This window comes from Rhinolophus sinicus, chromosome 1 (assembly GCF_057876585.1).
Source record: "Rhinolophus sinicus isolate RSI-liver-muscle chromosome 1, RSI-T2T, whole genome shotgun sequence".
NCBI lineage: Eukaryota > Metazoa > Chordata > Mammalia > Chiroptera > Rhinolophidae > Rhinolophus > Rhinolophus sinicus.
In genome coordinates this window covers 178,741,686-178,766,023 of record NC_142501.1, presented here as the reverse complement: position 1 = coordinate 178,766,023, position 24,338 = coordinate 178,741,686, and the positions used below count along the sequence as shown (strand labels likewise).

The 24,338-nt window shown below is 38.8% G+C and overlaps 1 protein-coding gene across 1 annotated transcript in view; it reads right to left on the bottom strand.

Annotated features, from left to right (window-relative positions):
* DAPP1 (dual adaptor of phosphotyrosine and 3-phosphoinositides 1) overlaps positions 1–24,338 on the bottom strand; it is a 49,477-nt gene that overhangs the window by 8,140 nt on the left and 16,999 nt on the right. The window contains exons 2-4 of the mRNA XM_019757653.3: positions 22,464–22,586; positions 18,351–18,484; positions 7,494–7,624 (exon numbers count right to left, since the gene is read on the bottom strand). Of these exons, the coding sequence (XP_019613212.2) occupies positions 7,494–7,624; positions 18,351–18,484; positions 22,464–22,586 (388 nt within the window). The remainder of the gene's footprint in view (positions 1–7,493; positions 7,625–18,350; positions 18,485–22,463; positions 22,587–24,338) is intronic.

Here is a 24,338-nt window from a genome sequence, read left to right as displayed (position 1 = left end):
CCCTTTATTTTTTCATAGACCATCTCTTGAGACCTGTATTCCATGGAACAGACTTTCAAGAGCAGGTTTATTTATACATGATTCATCCAATAGGGATTTGAAGTGAGAATGTGTCGTTTCTTTTAACTCACACATCATTAATTCAAGGGTAACAACATCACACACTTCGATATATAAGGAATAGTGGGGAACAGTGTTAATAGAAATTTGTATAAAACAAGGACCCTAAGATGAAGAAATGTATAATTTCATAAATTTCTACAGCAACTGAGTCCTTGGTAAGATATTTTGTTGTAATATGATGTTATAATATTATAATATTACATATGTCTCTCCTGTCTCCTTATCTACTAACAGAACAATAATCTTATCCTGGGGGGCAAGGTGCCCCGTTAAAAGAAGTAACAATGGATTTAAAATAAATGTGTTATGAATATGATTACTTCCTGTCCTTAGGGAGCATCCAGCCTAGTGGAGACACAAATAACTAAATATTTAGATTTAATTCAACCAGGCCAGTACCTGTGAGAGAGGTTAAGTGTCCTAACTCTTAAAATAGGAAAGAGTAGATATTTAATAAAGGTCTTTTTGAAACAGTGAAATAAAACAGAGTAAGTTTAATGGTACTATCTAATGGTTATAAAATATGTCATATTAGTAAAAAAAAAAAAAAAATAGAAACTGGGAAATTACTTGGTTGGCAACAAGGTTCTTTTTATGGGAGTTTCCAGAGTATTTTTTTCTGAGGTGAATTCTCCCTACCCAATAGAAAGAGGAACAAACACCAACACAGTAAAAAGAGTTAAAATGAGAAATAATATATGACCACTTAGTTTTAAATTCTTATGGCATTAAAGTAAGGATGAACTTCCTAGGTGTTCATTTACATAATATTAAACAATATTGGTGAATTTGATTTCATATAATCAATTTGATTTATTTTGACATTAAAAGAAATTGAACTGAATTTTGTTATATTATGGAAATAGCAAAAATTAAGATTTTGTGTTGTTGTCTGCTGAGGTAAAAATACTTAAGGGTAAATTGTTGCATAGAATATCCTAATAGAATTGTTCATTGAAGTTGAGCTAAGGAATTGTGCTACTCTATCTTATTTCCATCCAAAAAATATAAGTTTAGTGATTTTTCTAAGGTTTTAGAAGTGGAAGGCTGGCTGCAGTGGGAAGAGCTGAAAGTATTAATTTTATTCATGGTGTCAGGATATAAGAAAGGAAATAATTATACAGCAGATTTCTCTTATCTTTGACAAAAAATCTATGGTCTTTAACAGGAAAGATGTTTATAAGAGTCCCAAATTGGAAACACCCTAAACGTTTAAAAATAAAGGATTAGCCTTCCTATTATCCTTTCTACCTGCCCACCGGCCTTAAATTTAGCCACAAGCCCTCAGGTGGGGTGGAGCTCATCAGTGTGAGCATGTGCAGGGCATTCATCCATCTTAGTACAGGGCGGTCCCAAGCAGCAGACAGAGATCAGTGGACAACAGTGGCACTGAAGCCTGGCAGGGTGAGGAGAGCTTCGGCCTAAAGGGGTGGAGATGGCAGCCAGGGCACGATGTCAGAGCCAAGTCAGCCTATGTGGGCATCTGTGGTGGGGGAGGAAGTGGCAGTGGTCAGGCAGTAGTTCCCAGGCAACAGGAGACTGCTGACATTTGACTGATCACAAATAAGTAAGTGTATTGGAGATAATGGAATTCATAGTCTTCACTGTAGGAGAAGGGAATTACACATATGAAAAGCGGAAAAACTAGAATGAGCCTTGTGGTGTTGGATTAGGACTGGAGGTACTGGTATTAATCCATGGATAGGTGATAGAGATACATAGATGGAGAGATAGACAGACAGACAGACAGATAGATAGGGAAATAGAAAGAAAAATAAATACAGACACCAATAAAGGTATATGCATACATACTCTTCTTAGCTCTGTTCTCAGAGCAGGCTGCGAGAGTGACATCCTGACAACAATATGCATGTAGCACCTAGATCTTGATTTGTAAAGTACCACTCTCCAGATAAAAGGACAAAATTTCTTGCAGAAATTGTTGGTTGTAGAGCTGGATGCAAGCAATGTACAAGAGAAGCTTGGAACATTTTGCCATACCAGAAAGTGAGACAATTCTCAATGAATTGTGGAGCTATTTGGACACAGACGTCACGTTGAATAGGCTCTAACTGGCCAAATCTGGGAAAATTGGAAAGATGTAAATAAACAATAGGAGTCCTGATTATAATCCATTGATATAAAAATAAATAATAAGTAAATAAATAAATAAACAAAAAATAAAAATAAATAATTGCAGAAATTCAGAAAATAAAAAGCTTTTCCTTATAGTAGAATGACAACCAATAAATGTACAAGGAAAAACAGAATCACAATTTGGCAACAATATAGTAATAATTAAACAGCCAAGATATATCAATGGATGCTAACATTGGTGGATAAAAGTTTAATGAGGAACAGGACATTTACTTAGTCTCAACCTCCCGAAAATATGTATTAATAACAAAGGCAATAAAGCGATTTCAGAGTGAAGAAATCTCACAGACAACACTTAATAAAGTAATCAAACATACTGTAATGAGACAAATTGAAACTATGTTCCACCTGAGAGAATGCAGTAAGAAGCACAAAGCATCACCTTTGTGGTATTTCTGCTAAAAATGCAAAACCTGAATCTAATCACGAGGCAACATCAGAGAAATCAAGCTGAGGAACAGTTCACAAAATAACTGGCCTTTAATTTTTCAGAAGTGCAAAGTCATGAAATCAAGGAAAAACTGGGGAATTGTTCCACAGTGAAGAATACTCAAGAAATAGGATAAATAAATGCAACTTTTGGTTGTGGATTGGATCCTTTTGCTCTGAAGGACCTTATTGGGAAAAGTGGGGACACCTGAATAAGATCCGGATAGGATGATGGCGCTGTATCAGTGTTAATTTCCTAATTTGAATGGCTCTATGAGGTCATGTAGTGTAGGCAAATGCCCTTGTGTGTAGGAAACACACACTGAAGTACTGGGCTGATGGGGCATTTTGTAGGTCATTTAATCTGTAATAGTTCAGAAATAAACAAATTTCTTTGTACTGTTTTTGCAATTTTTCTGCAACTTTGAAATTATTTAAACTAACAATAGCATGTATGTTTTCAATAAACCTCAAACAACAACAAAAATAACATGTGAAAATATAATAGGGATTAACTAAATAAATTATGATATATCCAAATAATGGAATATTAAAGAATTTGTTTTAATGATATTTTAGAAGATTATGTAATGACATGGAACAAGCATACTGTAACTATTTACAGTGAAGGGCTCATTATATATTTATATTTATCTATTAAGTATAATATATATTTATTTAAGAAAAAGGCTAGAAGAATAGACACTAAAGGTTTAACTATGAGAAGAGAGTCAAAGGCAGAACACTAAGAAAAGCAAACATACAAGGGAAGCATCCAAGAAGAGGAGCTATAAAATGTGTTAAATAGATAAAAGAATAAAGAGAGAAAGATGTTGCAGAAGCAAAGGGAATGGAAATTTTAGAAGGAGAGTGTTGTCAAAAATGTAGAATACCACAAAAGGAAAGCTAAGGAAGCCAATATTTAAGAGGCATTTAAAATATAGTATTTCATTTAATCTCTATCAACATAACTAATCGGTGTCTCATATTTCCCAGCTTCAAAACAGAACTCAACTCCTCTTTCCCACCCCCAAAACCACTCCTCCTACAATCTTAGTCATCTCAATAAATAGAGGGGTGTTTACTCTGTTGTTCTTTATTTTACTTACCACATTCAATCCATTAGTAAGTTCTTGTTCCTTTTACCTTCAAAACACTTTCTGAAACTGACTGGTTATCCTTTCCTCCCGGTTTAACTATCCATTCTTATCACCCCTTCCCTCGTTTCAACTACCATCATCTTTTACTTGGACTGTTGTAATACCCTTCTAACTGGGCTCCTTGCCTCCAACTTTGCCCCCACTCCATTTTCCACTTAGTAGTAAGAATGATCTTTTTAAAACTTAAAAAGTTAAGCAAATCATGTTACTCAAAAATCTCAAAATTTCTTGTCAACACTTAGAACAAAACTAAATTCTTTGCCTTGTCCGAAAAGCTCCTTCATGTTGTATAAAGGAGGTACAACTGACATGTTGGGCAGGATACTTCTTCACTATGCAGCATATTTAGCCTCTATGACTCCTGCCCATTGTGGGGAAACAATTCTCCAGGGGTCTCTTTTGTTTCCGTACATCTTGTAAGCAAGACACTAACAGTCTTTTTTCCCCAGACCAAATTTAAAAACATGTTTGCATAGCAAACAGCCTTAATAGATAGAAACAGTGTCACCCTCTAGAGAAGGCTGACCAGTCAGGTGCCATCTATCAACACCCATGAAACTGGTAGGCTAACTTGTTAGCTTGTAGGTAGGGTACAGTCTCAGACTGTTTGCAGTTCTTGACACCCAATAATACTAGTAGTGCCCAAAGCACTGGCAACTACAACATTCTCAGAAGTTTTCAAACACTTAACTACGTGGTAGATCAAGCTTGAGAACTCCATTGTCTCACATGACCTGACCCCTAATTACCTCAACTATCTTATTTCCTACCACTCCCTCCAAGCCAGTCACAATGATCTTGTTAGTCCTTAAAACACCTCAATTTAGTTCCCACTTGAGGGCTTTTGTATTGTTCTCTAGGCCTGCAACACTGTCCCACATTTTGACAAGGGTCTCTTTTCCTTCAGAGAAGCCTCCGCTCAAATGTCACCTCCTCAAAGAGGTTTCCCTTGCTTCTTGCTTCTCTCCGTATCCTACCTTTTCTTTCTATGATGGATTACTATTGGTTTTATATTATTAAGTTGATTATTATCTTTGATTTCCCCACTGGAACATGAGCTCAATGAAGGCAGAACCTTTGCTTAATTTACTACCAAACCCCCAGGCCTTAAAGCAGTCCTGGGTGTATCGTAGGCACTTAAAAAAGAAATTAAATAAGTGAATTAGTTCAATTTAATCCTATCTCAGGGACCCAACCTTATGCTGTTTATAAAATATATAAATAGTTATTTCCCCAAATGCAATTGCTAGAGGATGTTAAACAGGGTTACAAAAGCGTCTACATTTCTGGGCAATAGGGTATCTGTTTTCATTTTCACTTTAAGCAAGAAGTTCTTTCTTTTCTGTAAGTTGGCCTTAATTCTCTTGTTCCACTGCCAGAGCTTGTGTAAGACTTGCATCCCCTAAAAGGAAAGCAGAAATCTGGAAGCCCTCGGAACTCTCAGTTTAGAGATGGAGGTACAGTATCACGTGTGCATGTGGGTAAGAGGGAAGGTTGAGAACTCTCGTGTTCAGTCAAGGACAGGAGTGTCTGATTAGACCAGAACTGTTTCCCTAGCCAGCTGACCAACTGTCAATCATTCCTTAGTGAGGACTAATAAGAGACATTTCGGTATCCACCAGTAAACCTTTATAGTTTCCTGTTTATATTAATGCACAATAAACTTCATAGACTTCTCATGCTATAGTGTGAGTGCAGTCATTCTCAACAATTCACTCACCACTGTTTTAAAAACTCCACTATACAGAACCTTGTGTGTATGGTCATATTTAGATACTCGGGCAGGTGAATCTGTATGATAACCCGGAGTGAGCACATAAGTATGATAAGGCTTCCAGAATTTGGTCTAAAGTGGTCTATTTCTACTGAAGTATGCTACATCTCATGCCCACACCAGCTATACAAGTTAGAAATGGCCTGCATTTTACTGTTAATAAAGGGCACACGTGGTAGGGCATGTTGTGATTGACCTTGAGCAGAGATCTTAGGAGAAGTGTAACAGAGGAGAATGTCAAGGTAAACTGAGAGGACAAATGAAAGAGATGTTGAAGAGATTGGTGGTGAGGTAAGGATGGAAAAGGGGAAAGTTAGGAATGATCGGGTTGACTGGAAAATAAAACATTGGCTAAAGGGTAGGTCTTGATTTGTCCTTTGGTCTGTTCTGACGACTATTTATTATCTTCCTCTCATAAATGTCTTCAGTTCTGAGGTCCGATGTTTCCTCCTCCAACTCTAATAAAGCCAAACTATCTCTCCCAACCAATTTTCAGGATTTTTAGTTTTGAGTAGATGTAGCATAGTGACAAAAATGTAATGTGTGTCTTGAACCTGGCTAGGCTATAAAGCTACAAAGACAAGCTGTGATTCCTGTCCCGAGACGTGTCAGGCTGCTGGGAGGGTGGTTAGCCTCTGGTATGACAATTCCAGAATAAAGATAAGCAGAGGCTGCTTGGGAGCACAGAAGAGGGGCGTTTTACAGGAAACTAGGAGGGGTCTGGGAAGGCTTCCTGGAAGATACAGATCCCTGATGCAAGTCTTGAAAAACAAGGGGGCAGCGAGGTATGGGTAGCATTTTAGATGCAGGGAGGGGAGAAGGAGCAGTCAGAGAAATGCACGTTGTTGAGAGGCAGGCTCCACAGCGTGAGTGCAGGAGTCGCATGTGGTGAGGCCAGAGCGGTGAGCAGAGTCCAGGCCAGCAGAGAAGACCGTGGACACCACGGAAGGATGTTAAGCACAAAGGTCATGTGGAGAATCTGCTTTTTAGGAGAGATGTCTGCGGTCGCAGAGTAGAAGTACTGCAGGGACAGATAGATCACACATATTTTAATATAATTTGTAGCTGAATATCTTCAAGTAATTATTTTTCAAGTGAGGTGGTTGCTGTTTAGAATTAGTTCTTGATACTCCATTTGTGTCGTCCTCTTTATCATCTCCACAAATCCAGATGATAAGACCAGGAGTATTCAGCAAACAAAGAAGAGAAAAAGAATAGAAGAGCCGTGACCATAATGAAGGGAAGAGGGTACTGGAGGCGAATCTTTGCAGGGTCACGGCTCTTAGAACAAACGGACTTGGACTCTTAGAAGAACAATGAGTGGTCTGGTGCACTGAAGCTGAATAATGGCTCACACTGCAAAGAAGGGCAAGTGGTTTCCGTCTGTACCCTTCATTCAGTGAAGGAAAAAAAAGCTCGGAAAAAAGAACATCCCAGGGGGTTTATAGTAAAGTGGAAAATATTTTTCTTCCATAGACAGTTGAAATGAAAAAGAAAAATGTTTTCTTCATTTCAGAAACTTGTTGAAGAATAATAGTGTATCTAACTGTGGGAACTTAAACATCTCTCACTCCTTCTACCATGACCTCGTTTAGCAAAGTAAGGATGGGGATTTAATTGTCATTTTCTAAGTGTTTAAAATCCTCTCACAATCGCATTGTACTTTTTCACGATTTACTCTGAACCCGATGAACTGAGTCATAGGCTTCAAACCTAATTTCCTTTCCAAGTTTTATGTCCCAAGTTAGAATTTTTAAGTGAACAAACACACTTTAAAAAGTATATTACTCTTCTTGCACGTTATCACTAACAGACCCTGAGAGAGCTGCGTGGGATGGATGGCCACTTACGGAAGGCGCAGTGGGTACCAGGTCATTTTCTGTTCTTCCTGTCTGCATTGCCGTGTGAACCCGGACGGATTCATAAATGGAAGGTTCTTCCACTTCTCTTGGATAAGGATGTTTCAGAACAATCAGAGTGCCTGAACGAAGGAAACAAAAAAACAAACCGTCTTCAAATAGTTTCCCAGAAAGAAAGTCCAAATGCTAACAACCAGATTGCAGTCTCTTGTTTTTTTCACGTATTCATTTGTTTATTTTCTCCATATTGATTGAGTACCATGTGCCAGGCACTTAAGCTGGACACTGGAGACAGAAAGCATGATGAGATGACTTCTGGCCTCCTAGTGCTCAGACAGAACTATCAGTGGATAGCATTTAACGGATAGTCATTTAAAGGAATGGGGTTAGGGACAAATGTCAGTGATATGAACAAAGCATGCTAGTGGCCCCCGGACGCCCTGAAGAACCCCTTCTTTGGAACGCTTCAGAAAAGCTTTGTAGAGGTGACACTGGTCTAGACTGTAAGCAATAACTGAAAGTTTTCCAGGAAGGCTTTACAAAAGCCATGAAAACAAAACCCAACAGATGCACTGGGATGTAGGAGGATGGATTTATTCCATTGCCCTTATTTCTTACTGGTTTCTGAAAAACTTGCAACAAATCAGTGGATCTCAAAAAAGTGGACTCACACTGTTCTTCCTACTGTCTTCTATGACTCAATTAATGAAATAAACTAAATGAAGACTTTGCTTATCTTAAGCGAACAAGGGCGTGCTCATGAGTAATGGCATTGACTTCCATCTGGAGGAGGGCAGTCCCAGCTGGAAATGGGCTCCGCCCAGGGGCCAGGCTGTGGGGGCTTGGGCACATTCATTCAGCGGCTGAGAGCAGTTCTGACTCAACACTTCTGACATTTTCCCCTTCGGATCCTTCCCTCCCCCCAATCAGTCAATCAGAAACTAGAAACTTTGACTGCAGAAAAAGTAAATTAAAGGTTTTTTCCCCCTTAATTGTGGCTTCTTGCTTTTTATTTCACTAGGGTCTTTTATACTGCAGGCTTGTGATTGTACTGGACACTGGGGGAGATGTAAAGAATTCAGTAACTCGTTCAACAAATATTGACTGAGATGTATGTGCCCGGCACTGTCTAGGCACTGGGGATACAACAGCAAACAAAGGAGCTATAGCATCTGCTCCTGTGGCAGGGGAGAGAGAAAAAAATTTGGAAAAAAAAAAGTCAAGTGCGAGAAGTGTTTTGAACAAATAGAGCAAGGTAAAGGAATAGAGAGCAAGCGAAAGAGATGGGGTTGGGTGAGACTGATAATCTATATGGGTGGTCAGCAAGACTTCTTTGAAGAGGTAATTTGAAACGTTATAGAAAGTACAGGCCTTGGATTGGAGTAAGAGAAAGATAACGAGGAAAGGAAAATACCTGCTCTGCAGCTGTAAACCCCTTAATAATAACGATGAAACTACAAGCAAAACAAAACCTTTCTGCTGTGTTTGGAACACACAATGTACTGAAACAAACACAACTGTGGCTTCTGATACCTGAGCCCAGATAATGCACTGCTGTAAAATGAAAGGGAGCATTGCTAAAAGCCAAGACAGTCTCTGAACTTGGCCCCAGAATAGAATGAGAGACTCTGGTCTCCTCCTCTGTCTGCATCCAGCTCACGTCAGTAGCTTTGGGATCACAATGTAAAAGCACTTTAGCAGTTATCAGAAGCCCCAGTCCCACTCTTGTACATTGTCTGCACTCTCTTTTGTCAATGCGATCCTTTCATGAGAACAGATCTCGTCATATCAGGACAAGGGGCCGGTGACAGTTTTACAGTCATAATGAAAGCAGCGACACCAAAATCCAGAGCAGCCATTGTGCAGGCTCAGGGCTATGTGAACACTGTCGTAACATAACATGGCAGGTGCTTGCTGAATTTGGGGCTGGCGCCTTACGTAACCCACCCCGGAGAAACACCTCCAGTGGTGTGCCTGGTATCACCCCAGCGTCATGGAAACACCCAACACTGCCACTCAATACCTGTTGATCTTGGACAATCATTCTGGCTAGCTTTTGTTTCCTCCTCTGACAAGTAAGAATAATTAGCTCTTCTTCACAAGGCTGTTTTAAGCACCGATCAAGAAGTGTTTGTGAAAGGATTATAAAAATGTTAGATGTTGTTATGCTTTGCTATAGAGTATTTTAAGTCCTTAAATAAAAGCCCAATTATCACATCTTTAAGAACATGAATTTTAAAAATGTTAAGTTAGAAAGACCAATGTGTACCATTCTGCTAAGCATAAAAGGGGGCGTGGTCTAGTAGTCTCTGACCGCAGTGCTCAGACATATCAGTGTCTCTGGAACACTTCTGTTGGACTGTGGGGGAGAGGGGGACTGAACCCCAGGGATCAGTGCAGCTCACACATGGGAAAGAATGTGAAGTTTTGTGCTTTATCTTCAAAGTTGATGACAAATTTTCATCCTATTCCATATGTTGAGTATGAAAATAATTTTTTAAAGGATGTTCTAGGAAGATGCACCTACTCAATCCTCTTTTTGCCTATAACCAGGAATATTCCTGTCTGTGCTAGGTTCTTATTGCTGCTATAACAAATCACCACAAACGTAGTGACTTAAACAACACAGATTTATTATCTTATAGTTCGGGGGATTGGAAATCTGAACTGGGGTCTCCCTAACGTAAAATCAAGGTATTGGCAGGGCTGCTTTCTTTCCTTCTGAAGGTTCTAGAAGAGGGTCCATTCCTTTGCCTTTTCTAGCTTCTAGAAGCTGCCTACATTCCTTGACTGGTGACCCTATTCCCCCCATCTTCTAAGCCAGCAACAGCGGGTCAAGTCCTTCTGACTCTGCCATGTCTCTGGTTTTCCCTTTTCTGCCTTCGTCTTTCACTTATAAGGACACTGTAATTACAGTGAACCCCCCAGGATGATCCAGGATCATCTCCCCGTCTCAGCATCAGCTGATTAGTAGCCAATTCCATCTTCAAGCTTAATTCCCTCTTGCCATGAAACATAACATATTCACAGGTCTGGAGAGAGATGTGAGCATCTTTGTGGGGGGAGCAGGGAGTGGGGCATTTTCCTGCCTAGAACAGTAACAGTCCCTGGGAGATAAGCATAGCCACAGGGGCTGGTTGTGCTGCCATGTAAGGATATCTGGGCTGCTGTTGCTGCCTGAGCCTGCAGTGCTGTAAACATTTGGTATTATAAAGTGATTGCCTTTTCAACAGGCACATTTACAAACCCTGAGAGCCCCTTCAGAGCAGGTGTGATTCCAAATTTACCTTTGTATCCCCACCTCCTGAAAAAATCTTTGATGTTTGAAGAGTGGATGGATGGATAATGGATGAATGAATTTCACAGTAATTCAGGTATAAGGCAAGGAAGAGCCTGGGGTGAACCAGACTACAAGGTCCACAACTACTGTTGCCTGGGGCAAGGACAGGACAACAACTTTGGGGGTGACTCTCCAGACCTCCATTGTGGGAATCCAAATTCTGTTTCAAAAGCCTCTCCTAAAATTTAACCAACAAAAGCTAAACTGAGGGAAATGATATTGCGTCAACCAGGAAAACAGAGTTGACTATACAGTGACTTTAGTAAAGACTCTGAATGAGGCTAGGTTGAATGGTGGAATGAAGAACATGACAAATTACTTCTAAAATGATAACTTTCACTGATAAAAATCTGGCCTCCTAAAAGACAGAATGTCCTTAGCTGACCATTCTGCCCAACTAAGGAAGGGCCAATATACAGACTTCTTTGTATGGCTGCTAGGCCTATGGCAATTTCCCCTTCTATCGAGATTGTCCCCATCCCAGTATGGAGGTAGATCCCCACAGACCCTGGCTCCTCCCCCCAAACACCTCACCTGGGCTGCACTCACTGGACTCACTTCCCAGGGATATGCTTAGTTACTTCCCTGGAGAGAAGGTCCACTAACTTTAGTTTCTGAACTACACGAAGAAACTGGTGTTTCCTGCCTTTGACGTGAAACCTGGTTTCAGAAACCTTGGTGGAGGTACACTTTTCAAGTTTTCAGAGCAGGATCTAGGCAGGCATTTCAGTTTGCTGAAAGCTTCAGAGTTGCCATGATTACTGGGCTGATTCCTTATTGTCTCTTGTTGTTCAGCTTATCCTTAAGTTCTGGGAGAAAACACTGATATCCTTCCAAAAAATTCTATTTCTCTCCCTGCACTCCTCTTAAAAAAAAAAAATTCAGCTATTCAGGGTTGGTTTCTGTGATTTGCAATCATAAGAAATGTCTAATGTAGCCACTACAGACTCATAATTTCCACCCAAGTTCCATGATAACGCCATGACTCCATAGAACAAGAATCTGGGTTAGTGATATTCAGACCAAATTGACTCCAGGACTTGGTTGGAACATTCAGATAAAAGGCAACACAGGAGGCAGGGCTGGTAGAGGGAGAAGAGAGAGGAAGATTAGCAGCCACAGGTCTGGGAAACACGGCTACAATTTTATTTCAGTTTCTTAACTGCATAAAGCAGACTATTGTTTCCTGCCTTTGACTGAAGCTTGGTTTCAGAAATGTTTGTTGGAGGTACATTTTTGAGTTGATCAGAACAGGACCAAAGCAGACATTTCAATTTGCTTTGACTGAACTGTAACTTACAGGACACTTACTCTGTATGTAATACTGTGAGATTGCATTGAAGGACTCATCTTGTATTCCAGCAGGAAGAGTGAGAACAGTCTTAAGCCCCAGACACTGGTTTGATAACTGAAATAAAGTGTAGTGCAAGAGCACACATAGCTCCTGAAAGGGAAACTTTTGTTTGAATATTCTTTTATGAACTAAATCTAGTGCTTACCCATCAGGTTCCCCAGCTGGACTGTAAGATGTTTGAAGGTGAGGATGGTATCTGATTCATCACTATATTGTCAGTGGCTAACAGTGCCTAGCTCATAGTTGTCACTCACTATCTATCTGATGAATTAAATTAAAATAAGATCACATCCATCCATGTTTCATTATTGTCCTCAGGCTCAGAAAACAAGCTTTGCAACTGGTGGGTTCCTCTGTCTCTTCCTGCCAATGGGAAGTAGCTTTCTAGGGGTGGTTTAGAGAAACATTCAAGATCTTTCTCCTTTGCAACTTGCTCTGCAAATGGACTTTATCCCATCATAAAATAGTGATAGTTAAACCACATTCATTTACATATGAAGGGACTTTAATATTTAATTTCCAGTCTCAAGGGAAAAATATACTGAGGTAGGAGAAACAGATAACCAGGGCAAGAGAAAATAAATAATATTCTGTTAAAATATCCAAGTCAAATCACGTCACTCTTTTTAGAGTAGTCAAAGATTGATCTACCTTTCATATGAATCCACTATACAACTGGCTTAAAACTTGGTGAAGTCATCAAAAACACTTGATAAATACAAATTCAGTTGTCCCTAAACTAACTCTTCATGATACAATAATGTACAGTTCTTGTGTATAATATGATGGGATGAATTATCATAAAGGGGCTTCATTAAATGACAATAATAATGATTATTTATGCCATACTAAGAATCATTCTAAATGTCTTCCATGCCTGTCTCATTCAATTTTCACAGCAAGTCATGGGTTTTTAAGGTATGAACTATTATACCATCGGCTCAATTTTATAACATGATGAAACTGAAGCTCAGAGAGGTTACATAAATTGCCTGAGGACACACAGCTGGTGAATGGCAGAGACAGGAGTCGAACTTGGAATTTGTGTTTACTCATTATTCCACATATTGTTCTCAGCTTTGGTGTGGTCACCACCGTGGAGACTCTCTATGGCGTGTGAAATGTTGTGCTCTATCTACTGTGGGCAAGAGAGCGTACGCATAAATCAAAATTCAAAGAAATGAATTCTTTAGGAGGCGGCTTCAGGAAAGGAGATGTGAGTTTCTGCCTCAACGTTTCTCAGTTTCTTCATTTGTAAGAAGAAATTAAATGGTCTGAGATCTCTGCCCACTCTAACATTTATAAATCCAGTTAAACGCAGAGGTCCAATTGAGAGGCAAGAAACTTTAAATTTTATTTTACTTTCTTGTATTTACATAGGCTGTTTTATAGCCTTTTGGGTAAGACATGAACGAGATGGGCCAAAGTATTTGGGGGATGTTTTCTTTTTATGTTTTAAGATTTCCTCTAGTATAATTTTTCAAATGGCAATTTAAGTAGATAAAATAAGAACAGCAACAAATACAAAGGCAGAAGTTCAAATTGATTCATATTCTTTAGAGCAATGGCTTTACATCATATACCAAAATATTGTTATAGACCTTAGAGACAGAGGGATAGGACTAAAACATGTAGTGTAGCCCTGCCATATCCTACAAACACTATTATATCACTGTGGCAGAGATTCTTCCAATGCAAATCCATTTAAGACCATGCTGTGCTGTGGCCATATCATACTATAGTGTTACAATGAGACCAGTTTCAGGAGACAGTAAAGTGAGTGGAAAGCATCTATGCTTTAGACCTAAGTTGGCCTGGATTCCAGCCTCAGCTCTGATGCTTACTATCTGTGCAACCTTGGGCAAATAACTTAAAATCTCTGAGTTTTGATTTCCCCATCTGAAAATGGGACCACTTTATACATTTATTGTGGGTGGTTCAGAAGATTAAATAATTTGATATCTGTCAAAACATCTAATAGAATGTTGAATCTAATCTAATAGAACTTAGCGAACACTCCACAAATGTTTGTTTCATTCTCTTCCTTGCCTGCTTTTTCCTTGTTCAAACACACCTCATTACAAACTAAGAAAATATATTATTTTGGCAAACATACGTAAGTGAGTCCTGGTCATGGTTTGGCAAAACTCCAAGTTTCCACCAATTATTTTCAGAAATATCACACAAATCTCAAGTTAAAATTAACTTTACCTTATTATTATAAAATACTACCTGGGTAAAACGGCTGGCCTCACAAAATAAAATAACTGTAGCAGCTATCAAGAGGTTGGGAATCCCCACATTAAAACAAAAAGAGAAGTGGAAATTTGACATTTTAGAAAGAACAAGATAGGATCTTCAAAACTGAGAACCAATTATTATAAAGGGTTAGCACAAACACAGCACTTACGTTATAATTTTTCGTGCTGGTTAGCTCATTAAATTCACAACAAAGTAATTCCTATGATAAAGCACATATGACTTTAGAGTGAACAGAAACTTACGTGTGTTTCACACACATAAGTATTGCAATACAAACAAAAGGTGAAGGGAAAGGTAATTTTTCTTCTAATACTAGTTGGGCATTTAAGCATAAAGATAAATGCTATTTACACTTTTAAGAGTATATATATGAAACTCAACTAATTACAAGAGGATGCAGTAAAAATTAATAATGAACCAAACATATCCATATTCATAAAAGTCTCAAATATCCAAGTCTATTTGAGTTGAATTTGGAGGCCATGTACAACTATGAAGAGAATTTTTCTATGTTATCTTACTATTACCAATTAAAAGCAAATTTATTGTCAGAAATTTGCTGGTTGTGGGGTTGCCACGCAAGCTGCAATGCAGGCATTAGTAATGGGATACCCAACATTAAAGGTTGTGGATAATTATTAGCACTTATTCTTTTAGGTGCTGGGATGTAATGGTACAAAACTGATAAAAGTTCCTCCTCTCAAAAAGTTTAGGTACTAGTGCAAAGATTTTTTTTTTAAGTGAATTATACAATATATTAGAAGATAAAAGGACCACTGAGGAAAGTAAAACAAGAGGGTGCATTGTATATCTCCATAATGTACTTGGGAAATAATTGGGTTCTAAGAATTATAAACATCTTAAGAGTGTTTATGGGTATTAATAAGACGAATTTAGAGTGAACAGAAACTTTAATGGAGATCAGAGAGATTAGATGCAGATTATAGTAAGAGTAACGGGGAAATTATAGTAATAGAATCTTAAGGTTATCAAAGGGTTAGATTTGCTGTAGGAAACGTTCGTTCTTCAGATTAGGAAACAGAAATCCTGAAAGTTTAAAGAATAGACAATAGGAATAGAATAGGAAAAAAGATATCTAAAATAGTATTTATCCTTTTAAGTTAACAGTTTTACCTATGCTGAGAAAATATTTTCTTATGACCCAGAACCAAGTGTTCTGGGATTCACTCTGCTAAAGACATTATATACAATTATAAAGCAAAAGTGTATGGTTGTTAGTTATTTGGAGATCTTCTCTATTGCCCTCAGAGGTAATGCCTTTCCTGCCAGTGGATGAGTATGAGAAAGTTTCTCTTAAGTAAAGTCACCCTCCAGGTCCTGCAGGCTAAGGCTGGCCTGCGTGGGGTCTGGGCTGACAGGGGTGGCCTGAAATACCCAGTTCTAGTCCTTTTCATTCTGGGAATCTGGAGGTGAGAAGCCTGGCAGGACTTCATCCTTGCGCAGGCAAGGGCTTCCCCTGGTGATCTTTAACCTAACAACAACTTTAAGAAGAATTTGCACTTCACCTAATAGTGTACAAGGAATCATCAGCCTGGTCATGGGGAGCCAACACCAGGACCCCATTCTTAAATGAACAAGAGACCTATTTTTAGAAGGTGGCATCCCAATTTGCATTCACTGTTTTTCATGGATCACAGAGCTGACTCTGGCTTCTGAGGACCTTCAGGACTTAAGAGTCATCATGACTTCAGTCTGTTATCTTATTTCCTGAGGCCTATCACTCCCAGAGGGACAAATTAGGAACACTCTTCTGTCATGGGTTTTGCCCCTTGTTCCCAGGCTCAGTAGCTTTGCCTTCGTCTGGATGGAACAGATAAGAGGGATATTTCATAGAGTTAGTAGAATCTAACTCAAGGGTTGGAAGCCAGTAAGTCAAGTGCATATCCACCAGCACCATAGTCCTGTAGCAGGGGTTCAAACAGCTGTAAATTCCCTACTGAATAATGAATAGAACAGAGGAGATGCAGGGGAGAAGATAAAAATCTTAGTTTCCTGAGTTTTATTGCAATAAATAAAATAATTACAGTAATGATAATGATATAGCAAGCTATAGTTTCGGAGAAAACGACTGTAGGAGACAGGATTAAAAATCCTTATACTCTCTAATGCATTAATCTGAAATCTTCTTTAGTTAGATTAATGTATTTACAGGGAATCTTAACATGTCTCAAATTTAATGTCAAGGAGCCTTTACTTTGAAGCAGTCTTAGGTGATACTCTTGCCTGGTTATTAGATCAGTGCCTGAAAGGTCCAAGCAAAAAGCACTGCATTCACTTGGATCTTAAAATGTTTTGAAACCTGTTGGTATGCAGAATGTGTACCGTTTGCGTAATTTCAAGAAAGTTCAGGAAAGAACCCAGAGATTGATCAAAGGGGTTGAAAATAGGGTCTAGGAGGAGAGTGTAAAAGAGGGAGCTGACTTTGCTTGGAGAAAGAACAGGCTGGAAGATAACAATTATAATGGCTTTGAAGGCTACGAGGAGTTCCTATTCATAGTATCCATTCATTCATTCACCCAAAGTGCCATCCACAGTACCAGGACCAAGGGGACATGAAAAAGGACAAACATAGAGGCAGACAAAACAAAGTCCTTGGCTTCAAAAGTCTCTTCTCCTTTGCCAGTGACCAAGAATTGAACAAAAATGAGTACGAGGTTGGACACAGGTAAGAAATAACTCTGAGGTGAAGGGATTTGAGAAATTGAAATGTAACAATAAAAATAAATACATCCAACATAACAATAAATACATCTAAATAAATACATCCAAAGTAATAATAAATTTATCCAAAATAAATACATCCAAAGTAACAATAAAAATAAGTACATCCCTACCTGCCATTAGTTTATCAGAACTACTGCTGGTTAAATGATGAAGTAATTTTCAGGACTGACTGGGAGAATTTCCACCAGAAAAAAACAAAATTATAGTCTGGAATATTCTATTAGAGAAGTTGTGTGGTCAGTATAAAGTAAGGCAAATATTTTGTGGTTTTCACTGTACTTTTTCTCTATACTCAATACTGTATGGTTCATATCAGGGTCTATCCAGGCCACAAACTCACTAAAAAGGAAAAGCCAATGGTGGCATCTCTTCCTACCAGACTGAAATTAACAAAAAGCCCCATGGTCATGTTTACCAAGAAAATGAGTATGTACAAATTCATAGTAACCAGCTGTGTTATTAAGTTTTGAGTTCCTCTTGTGCCACAGGTTCTTTTTTTTAACTTGTATTTTCCGGTTTGACTGTAACCACTCAAACAGGAAAATTCAAATTTTTCTAGTCACACACGAGTCCAGTTTAAAAACTTACAAGAAACCAAGACAAGAAAAACAGAATTTTATGATGAAATGAAGGCATTGCTCACGAGAGCAATTGTTAGTCAATATTTTAAATATTCAGTGATCTTTGTAGAAATTTAAGTATGAATTGTATTCTTAAAAATGCTCAAAATTATCTTTTATGGGTCTCTCCAATGTGCAAACTACCCATACGTAAAATTATGAGGAATCAAAAAGTTATTCTTACTTTTGTTATTTCTTTGTTCATTGTATATATTATTATAAAGTGAATAGATTGTTTTAAAGAAATTGTGAGCTTTTAATCAATCCTTTACATAATATTCTGAAAAAATTATCTATTTTGTTCAAAGTACATTTTCTTCTAAAGATATTACTGAAATAATGAGATACACATATATATATAATTATTAATGTAGTAAATGACACAGTAATTGGAAGTAATGTTTCAAAACATCCAATTGCATGTCATATGCACACCATTCAATAGAAGTGACAAATCTTTCATTGAAACCCACCTTGTCCCTCCTCCATTCTGAAACAATGTTTCATAGGTCAAGTTCATAACTTACCTGTCTCGCTTCCAATCAAAGGCTCATTTGCAAAATGCTTAACAAACTCCTTCAAAGATGAGAATTCATTGAAGCCAAACTTAAATGAATATCCGGTATATTCAACATGAAAGTGTTTGACAGAGTCTTTGGCTCTGAAAGAGAAAAAGAAATGTTTAACGTTATTTAACAAATGAATATCATTTTTGAAGGGAAATAATAACCGTAGGTATGAGTATCACCATTAAACCCTCCTAACAACTGAGAATTATGATACAATCATTGAAACCACCGACATTTAAAAACAAAATTTTTTATTAGTTTCAGGTGTACAAAGCAACATAATAGTTAGACATTTACACCCCTCACAAAGTGATAACACCACTCACCCAAGCTACTACCCGTCTGACATCGTATACAGCTGTTACAATATCATTGACTAGTATTTTCCTTATGCTGTACTCCATATCTCGTGACTATATGCATACACACACACATATATGTATATATACACATATATATACATATGTATATATATTTAATTATACTTGACATACAATACAGAAAAAATAACTTGTTGGCTAGATTGGGGGGGAGGAGGGGATGGGAGAGAAGGTAAAGAGATTAGAAAGTGTAAATTGGTAGACAAAATGTCGTCATGGGGATATGAAACACAGTATGGGGAATATAATCAACAATGTTGTAAAGGTGATGTAAGGTGCCAGATGGCCACTGGACTTATTAAGGGAATCACTTCATAGACTGTAGATGCCTGATCAATGCACTGTACAACTGAAGCTGAAGTAGAAACCATGGGCTTTTTTAAAGCACAGTTTCCCTTGGCAGTGTGCTGTTCCCATTTTTTCACTCTACTGAAGACAAGAGACAATTCTCCCTGTGTATTCTCTGACTTACTGAAAGAGTCCTTGTACATTAACCTCCTTGAACGGCCATGAGTTTAAGAAGGGCAGGGAAGAGCAATGATAGAAATGACATGTCACACCTTCTCCAAATTCTCTTCTGTTCTTGTCCCTCCTCCCTTCCTTGTTTGGGAGTCATTCTGAATTCTGCTTCTGTCACCTAATTAGTTATGTGAGCCCAGCCCTTTTCCTCCCATGCCGGTTCCACTGCCTACTGACTTAAATACCAAGTTTCCTACATTATCATTTTCCACCTGACTTTTGGAATGAGAAAGAGCATTAAATAAATTATAAATTACATATAGTATGTTTACTTTGACTCCCAGTATTGCTCTTCTCTCTATGTGGGGCATGCTCCAATTTTCGCATGTATCAGAAATCAGAATCACCTGGAGGCCTTGTTAAAACCCAGATTTCTGAGCCCTTCCCACCGAATTCCTGATTTAGTAGTTCCAGGGTGGAGCCTGAGAATATAGAGTCCTACCGTGTTCTCAGGTGATGCTACTGGTCTGGGTACCACACCTTGCCAACTGTTGCTGTAGTCCAGCGGGATCTATAATTGTCCTAGGAGTTTGGCCCTTAGCTTATACAGTTCCCTTCACCTGCAATTTCTTCCCCTTTGTTTCTGATCAGTGTCTGTTCAAATACCACCTACTCTGTCAAGTATTGCAAGATTCATCCAGCTTGAGTTTTGCTTTTTTTCTTCTCAACAACCCAAGCACTTACTCGTATCTTGCTTTCTTTCATGTCATTCATTGCACTCCATTTTGTAGAGAGGTATTTTTAAATGGTCTTATTGCCCATGTGAGGCTATACTTCCTGAGCACCGGTCTTTGAATCTTCTACAACACTTGTCGAGTGATTGGCACAGAATGGATGCTCTTAATTATTTATTATTACTGACTGATTGAATGAACGAATAAAAACAGCTCATTCTACTGAGCTGGTCTGTGATTTCTGTCACCTCTGCTGGTAGGTTTTTTTTTTTTTTTTTTTTTAAGCATTTCCAAATGCTTGTGATGGAAATTAATAATTTGTATTTAAAATTTTATATAAATGTATAATATATGCCATTTGTAAGGGACTTATGATCCAATTCTTCAGATAAGACATATATAGGTGAAAAGTTAACAATCTTGGATTCCATAATTCCACAGGTTTGTTTCAGATTTTTGGGAGATCCATGCAATAAGGATATACAACCTAACCAGTTGAACTTTGAACATTTGTTTTCGATCAGAAAAAACACAATTCCTCCTAAACAAAATTCAATTTTTGATTAATAATTTTTTCAAAAATGTTATTTAGAAAATTTGTAAAGAAAATATAGCAGAGTAACATAAAAATGTTAATGTATGTTTTGCTTTTTTTTCCTGTGACCCTCTTATTTACCCCACCACCTTCCCACTTATTTCTCTAATTCCCCTTAAAGTAGACTTCCTCTAGACTTCCAATGATCCTAGGAATGAAAGGTGTGGCAGGCAGCATTCTAACACTCAGCCCCTGGAATACATACACCTTTCCCCAGTTATTCAAGAATATGCTAATGTAAATGCTGCTGGAAGGGATTTTGCAGATAATCAGGCCCCAAATCATTTGACTTTAAAATAGGGAGATTATCTGAGTGGGCCTGACCTAATCACAGGAGAGTTTTGGTAAAAGCAGAGTTTTCTGTGGCTGGTCACAGAAGAGGAGTTCAGAGAGACGTGTTCTAGCTGGCCTAGGAAAAAGCAAACATCCATGTGAACTGCCTATGGGGGCCACGTGGCAAGGAACTGCGGATGGCCTCTAGGAGCTGAGAGTGGGCTCTGGCTCATAGCTATATGGGAAATGGGGAGCTCAGTCCAACAGTAGCAAGGATATGAATGAAAAGGAATGAAGAGGACAGGAGAGAATGAAGAGATAGGACACTGAGTCCCAGATAAGCCACAGCCTTGGCCAACATCTGTATTTTACTCTGGTAGAAGCCTGAGCACAGAATCCAGCCACATCATGCCTATACTTTTCTTTTTTTATGCTTATAGTTTTGATATACAGAAACTGTGAGATAATCAATTTTTGTTGTTTGAAGCCATTAAGTTTTTGTGTAATTTGTTATGTAGCACAGAAAATATGGAATGCCTCAAGTCCAAAGAGAAGATAAGAAAATATGTTAATTCTGGCTTTTGAGCTCAGCTCATAGAACCCTGCCATTAATTAAAAACAAAAACAAACAAAAAAGTTGCTGAGCTGGATAGAAAGGATAGAAACGAAGTTTCAGAGATAAGGGAGTTGCTGAGTTAGTGGCAAGGAGACCTGGACCACGTGGAGTGGGAAAAAGAGAAAACCTTCAGCATGAGGGACTGCAGCATGAAAGGAACCTGTGACTTTCTTTCAAGGACATACGGAGGCTCCATCAGAACAGTAATAAAATAGTAACAGCTTGAGGTTAAAAAGCGGTGGGTGGCCTAGGGCAATTTCATGGAGTCTTCACATCCCCAGATGGAACCAGAGGCAACTAAATGCCCCTGAGCCCACAAAGACTTGCTACATGTCAGCAGAAGCCAAGGTGACAGACGCTGACAGACCAGTGGCTCCCTCTGATTATCTCATTGGTATGTCAACTTCTCTGATAGTTCAGCCAGAAGGAAGGGGTGAGGAGAGAGACTCTGGAAGGACTGGACAATTACTCTTTTTGGCTGGGTATACCTGGTAAGGACTACATTAATTCAGGGGAGATGGAAACTTGAGAGAGGAGGTCAGTCCATTTAGACAAAAAACATTGATAGTTTCAGTATTGCTTGCTTTAGTTTGTGATTATGAAAGTCGCACAGCCACAAATCACTCTGATTTTCCAGAGGAAGCAAGGACTATTAAAAGGGCACTGGGCCGGCATTCAGGATCTGGATTCTGATGCTATTTCTGTTGCTGATGTATTGGGTGCCAGACACTTAACCACTTCAGATTTCAGTTCCTTCATCCATCAAGCAAGAAGTTTGGATTAAACAATTCATAAAGACTCCTTCAAGTCTAACATTTCCCCCACTGCCAATGGAAGGAGCAAGAATGTTTTTTACAGTCTCACCACTCAGAGTTTGGGATCCTTGGCTCTGCTGATCTAACAGGAATCAAGAGAATTTTGTTATATGGCAATTTGAGTGTGATGATAAAGTCAGTGGCCATGTAAGTAAGAGATGGAACCATATTGAATGCATAGAGTCTTTAAGCATCCTACCTCACGGAGAGAGAGTACATCCCAGTCCTTTCATTGCTGTCCCTCAGAAGGTAGCTACCATCACATCCATTTGAGAGGAGAAGAGCCTCTGCTGCATGACGAGTGAGGTTGCCGTGATACCACCTAGGAAGGAGAGAACAGTGCTTTCACTCAGGGCAAACCACAGGGGCACTCTTCCCTCACTGGCATTTCCTCTCAAAGATTACCTCAGCAACATTCCCCACATAAGTAGCACATAGAGACCATGCTTTCAGCCAAAACATCAGGACCAAGAAATTCATACGTTGAAGTCCTAACCCTCAGTACCTCAGAATGTGATGTTATTTGGAGGTAGGGTCTTTAGCATGTTATAATGAGGTCATTAGGGTGGGCCGTAATCCCATACAACTGTGTCTTTTTATAAAAAGGGGACATTTTGGAGACAGACTTGCAACTAGGGAGAATGCCATGTGGCTGTGGTGATGACCATCTATGAATCAAGGCGGGAAGGCTGAAACAGATCCTTCCCTCACAACCCTCGGAGGGAACCAACCCTATCGACACCAGAGATAACCAAGGAACCAACCCTATTGACACCTTGACTTTGGGCTTCTGGCCTCCAGAACCGTGAGACAATAAATTTCTTCTATTTAAGCCACCCGTTTTGTAGTACTTTGTCATGGTAGCCCTAGCAGACAAACATACAAAATTTCTTTGAAAACAGAAAACAATTTTAAAGTCCAAGTCAAAAATAACCATAAGAATAGGCTCTCACCAATTATTCTTTTCCTCTCTTCGCTCTCTCAGTTTCTTTTGCCAGTGTGGTACCACCTTTTGCAGTGTAGAAAACCACTGAGCTATTATACTAGAGTCCATTGCCATGAGTGAAATGAAGTTGAGTACAAGGAATTCAGATGTTTTATATGGAGATGCAAGCTGCATCAAACAGTCTTTCAAACTAACAAATATCTGAAGATCTGGGGAAGTCCCAAGGAGATTTGAATTGACGTATGGGTTTTAAAAAGTTTGTTTTAGAAAAGATAACATATATCCATGGTAGGAGAAAAAAAATCCAAATACCTTTTAAAAGACATAATGAAAATAAAGCTTTTTTTTCCACCCACCTTTAATCGTCAGTCCCCCTATTTCTCTCTCCAGTGTTAACCATTTTCCTGTGTTTCCTCATAAGAGATATCGTATGCATCTAGAGGCATTTGGATATGCCCCTTTCCTAATTCTATGGAAATAAGAGCATTCTAGGCACACTGTTCTTCACCTTTTTCTTATCCCCTAATGACAGATTTTTTCATATTCTTTCTAATGACTCGGTGGAGGCAGTCCATTGCGGTGATTAGGAAGGACTGTGACCAACAGAGTCTGTCCTTAGTCTCTATCCAGGTGAAACTGTGTGCTAGCTGTACAAGTTACAGTACCAATCTGAGTGTCAGTTTTCTCACCTCTAAAAGAGGATTAATAATAGTCATACCTCATGGGTCAATTGTGAGTACTGATCACATTGACACACATATAAATGGTTAAAACACGCCTTGCAAACAGCAGATCTGAGTACACATCAGTTGTTCTCATGAAACCATTGAGATCCCCAAAGCCATGACTTGTGATGTGTTCTCTGTGGCATGATTTTCTTGTTGCTGGAATATAATTTTTTATTACTTTCAATTTATTTCAGATAACAGAAAGCTAGGTACCAGGGGTAGTTGCTACCGCAAGGGACTCATGGTCCAGAGCAGTGGAGAGGAAGGGGACACAGGCAATTACACAAACAATGTCAATGACTTCGGTGAACAAAGGACTGTTAATGAGGTGTGGAGAGTGTACAAGAACTTTACGGAAAAGCCCGGCTCTGGGAGCGAAGGGTGCTATTGTGAGGGGCCA